The 3,532-nt window shown below is 43.0% G+C and overlaps 4 protein-coding genes across 4 annotated transcripts; 3 read left to right on the top strand and 1 right to left on the bottom strand.

Moving 5' to 3' along the window:
- Positions 1-717: 717 nt before the first annotated feature.
- On the top strand, positions 718-819 carry Tsp_09905b (conserved hypothetical protein; the record flags this gene model as incomplete). The annotated part of the gene is made up of 1 exon (XM_003370643.1): positions 718-819. A coding segment is annotated over one exon (102 nt), but the record flags the coding sequence as incomplete, so codon positions are not given.
- A 220-nt stretch (positions 820-1,039) lies between these two features.
- On the bottom strand, positions 1,040-1,460 carry Tsp_09904 (hypothetical protein). Its single transcript, XM_003370642.1, has 3 exons — positions 1,312-1,460; positions 1,180-1,280; positions 1,040-1,116 (listed from the first exon to the last, which is right to left on the bottom strand). The coding sequence occupies exons 1-3, from the start codon at positions 1,458-1,460 to the stop codon at positions 1,040-1,042; spliced, it is 327 nt and encodes a 108-aa protein (XP_003370690.1).
- Positions 1,461-1,536: 76 nt separating this feature from the next.
- On the top strand, positions 1,537-2,287 carry Tsp_09903 (conserved hypothetical protein). Its single transcript, XM_003370641.1, has 3 exons — positions 1,537-1,893; positions 1,918-2,057; positions 2,107-2,287. Exons 1-3 carry the CDS (start codon positions 1,537-1,539, stop codon positions 2,285-2,287), a joined length of 678 nt encoding a protein of 225 aa, XP_003370689.1.
- Positions 2,288-2,838: 551 nt separating this feature from the next.
- Tsp_09902 (hypothetical protein) lies at positions 2,839-3,528 on the top strand. The gene is made up of 3 exons (XM_003370640.1): positions 2,839-2,988; positions 3,047-3,199; positions 3,445-3,528. Exons 1-3 carry the CDS (start codon positions 2,839-2,841, stop codon positions 3,526-3,528), a joined length of 387 nt encoding a protein of 128 aa, XP_003370688.1.
- The last annotated feature ends 4 nt before the right edge of the window (positions 3,529-3,532 follow it).

Here is a 3,532-nt window from a genome sequence, read left to right as displayed (position 1 = left end):
AGATATTGGCAAATAAGAGTTTATATTCCAAGCTTTAATAAACAAACCGGCTGTCCTTAGCGTCAATCTTTATCCACAAACAATAATTTGTAATTTTGAAATCCCCCTGATACCACTTTTTTAATGTCGTTCACTGATATGTTGTTTACTATTGTTGTTGTTAGTGCTGTTGGCTAGTGAAGAATAAAAATCACTATTTAACTTATTTTTTGTAATGTTTTTTTCTGAATGATTACTATTGCATTTGATATAACGTCACTTTGGTACAATAAAATAGAGGACAGTGATAAAAATTATTTTCAAAAATACTGATAATGAAAAAGTATAGACTACACAGCAAATAATATATTTAAATAAACAAAATTTTAATGAATGGTGAAACTTCAAACAGACAATAAAATTTTGGAATAATAAACATTTTCATTTTTTATGTTACGTCACTATTATTAAAGTTACGTAATCCTAAATGGAATGTTTGAACCAATGAAATGAAAAAATATTACAGCTAATCACAAGGGAAAGATTTGAATCAATGAGCAATTAGACAAGGAAAACCAATACGAAAAAGACTTTACGGTCTAATAAAATAGCGAGATTACGGACTAATAAAATAGCAAGGACAACGACCAATAAATGAACAGTGGGACCGAATGGGAATAAAATTGAGCCCAACTGGGACCAAACCACTGGTTCGTGATATTAGTGGACTTTATTTAGGTTTGTTATTGCAAGGCGTTCGACGATCCGACTTGCGTGAAGATGACTGTTAATCAATACTCAATCGAGTGTCGACCCCGTTTACTTACAAACGAACAATAATGAGCCAAACATAATAAAACCAGGAATGACTCGACAGAACACACACAATCAAAACCACACTGAAGACAATCTCCAGATAACGGCAACTTACAACACAGGCAAAACCACACTTCCTTTCTCTACGTCACACACGTCACTCCCGTATTCAATCCTGACACGCAGGTTCGCAACGTCGACGATACTATCCGCATTGCCGACGTTTACAAATGTCTACGAATGCTCATTTTTGCGCTGCATCTAATTCTTGTGTCTCACAGGTAGTTGCTTTTGTAGCGGACTCTAACCTACGCGTTAGAACTGTGTTTGTTCAAAAGACGAAGAATAAGAATGACAATGCAGCTACCGTCAACCAATAGATACTTGAAGATCTGGAGAGGTTTACGGTAGTACGTTTGTTGTCATCTGGCGAAGCGATGGTGGTTGTTGGTTCTTGAGATTTGCGGTGGCGGATCGGTGGCGGTCTTTGTACTTATTTGTTAATAAATATTGTACTCTTGATCTGTATGTGGAGGCGAGAATGTTACGGGAAAAGCACGAACTGGGGAAACGGTGGAAGCGTGGTCATCTAGCGATGACTGTGATAGCAGCACGGTTGGGGCGACGCACCACCCCCCTTCCTCCAAAAGAGCGGCTTGTAACATTGGGAGCCTGTCCGGGAAACCGTGCAAATGAGTACAAGGCGCATGCTTTTGCCCGCCTCCGGCCTTTTGTCCGGAGATGGATCCTACGGAGTGTCTGGAGAAGCTGGAAGGCTTCTTCTGCGGTAGCGGTGTACCCACATCGAACTATGGCGTCGTCGTGCGGTACTTGTTGAGTGATTCTGAAAGCCGCGATCTCTACCTGGTCGGACAAGCACGGGAGAACTCCTTCGAGGAGCTGAAGAGGGAGCTGTTGAACACATACGGCCCAGAGAAGTCATTTGTGGAGTTAATCGAGCGCATCAACGCCCTGCGTCAACGTGAAAGCCAAATCATCAAACAGTGCGCGGAAGAGGTGGCGAAGTTGGCACGCAGGGCATGTGTGTCGGAGCGCGACTTGGTGGCGCTTTTCGCCGGTGGGGTTGCGTCGAGGGAAGTGTATCGTGCCATTCGGCTGTAGGAACCGTCTACCCTTGCTGAAGCACAGAAACTTGCCAAAAAAGTGAGCAAGGCGGTGAAGCACTTTCAGGAGCGACGACAACCGCACACTGGCGTTATAAAAGAAGAGAAGGACGATGTCACGCAGCATTTGGAGGCTCTGTGGCTCTGAGAGATGAAGAACCGAGCTAGGCAAGTCCAGCAAATGCAGCGAACGGCCCTACGAACCGTTGGGCGAGTTGGATGCTTCAGCTGCGGCTGCCTGGACCATCACAGACGTGACTGCCCCCAGCTACGCGTCCGAAAACGAACGGCGGAAAGAAGAACGATGGCGACCATCAACCCGCCGACCGGTAGCGTGGTCGCCGTCACAGGTAAGATACGGAGGTTGAACATTTTGTTGTTGGTCTATAGTGATGGGATGGTCTCAGTAATCCCCAAGCAGGTGTGGGATAAGGCTACGTCAGGCCGGAAGTTACACGGAGCAGCGAGACCAATGCAACTTGGCGATGGCGACCTACGGCTGGGGGTATAGTCCATCTGCACCTGGGGAGATGGAAGGTTCCACCCGGAGAGCGGCTCGTTGCACTAGAAAAACATTTCTTACTCAATGATTGTTGCATTAATTACTTCTATAAAAGGTTTTCTACATTTTAAATTACTTGAAAACAATTAACTTCAAACAAAATTCGCTTTAATTTTCGCAAATATACTTTAAAGTAGAATGTAATGTAACGCCATGCAATCATAGCGCACTCTCATTCAATAGTTGTCTTTCAAGGTTCCACTGCCCCTGACGATGGTCTATGATAACGACTACCAGCGTGCCCCAGTTCTGTTTCACAACAAGAAAAACGGCGCAGATGACGGTCAGAGTCAGACGACCAATTGCTGCTGCCCATCGATTAGTCAGTGGATGCTGAATGCTGTCTGAATGGGAAACATGACTGGATGCAGCATTTGGCCTGCCTGCTGTCAACATCCAGCACTTGATCCGTCCCGTTACGTTGCATCTCTGTCGCTGAACGACCGTTTTCACTTGTATCCTCAACGAGCATATTATTTGTTGGTGAGTGTGATTGCGTGTGTGTGCGTTAGTTTGTAATACTCTCCTGCTCGTGGGTTGCTCATTTTATTCTACACTTTTTAAGGTTGGTATTCCTTACGTTCAGTTCTATGGTACATTTATCATACAATGCCCAAGACCCCATCTACGACAACAGAGGCAGCAAAAAATGAAGAAACCTGACATAAGTACAAGCCCATTACATTCATTGCCCTCACGAAAACAACCTTTCACCACGGTAAATTATTAAATTCATTTTTATTTAAATTTTTTTCATTTTCTAATAAAGATTATTTTTAAACATATTTTTCAATTCCAAAAGCATACTCAAAAGTGGTTTTTTAAAAAACTCCATTTGCATGGGATCAAGTCATTGACCAGATATGGTTGTTCAATTGTAACTGACGACGCCGATGTAGCTTTTGGTGTTGTTGTTTTTCAATCAGCTTAATATTTTTTCATTTCTAATATTTCCAATTGAAGTGCATATGCTTCGTCGTTTTCAACCTCCTCAAATCCTCAAATCGAGCCGGTTTCACCAATCAGTTCGGAAATATACTTTTATGAACTT

This window comes from Trichinella spiralis (genome assembly GCF_000181795.1).
Source record: "Trichinella spiralis strain ISS 195 chromosome Unknown Scfld610, whole genome shotgun sequence".
NCBI lineage: Eukaryota > Metazoa > Nematoda > Enoplea > Trichinellida > Trichinellidae > Trichinella > Trichinella spiralis.
This window is presented reverse-complemented; position numbering and strand designations above follow the sequence as displayed.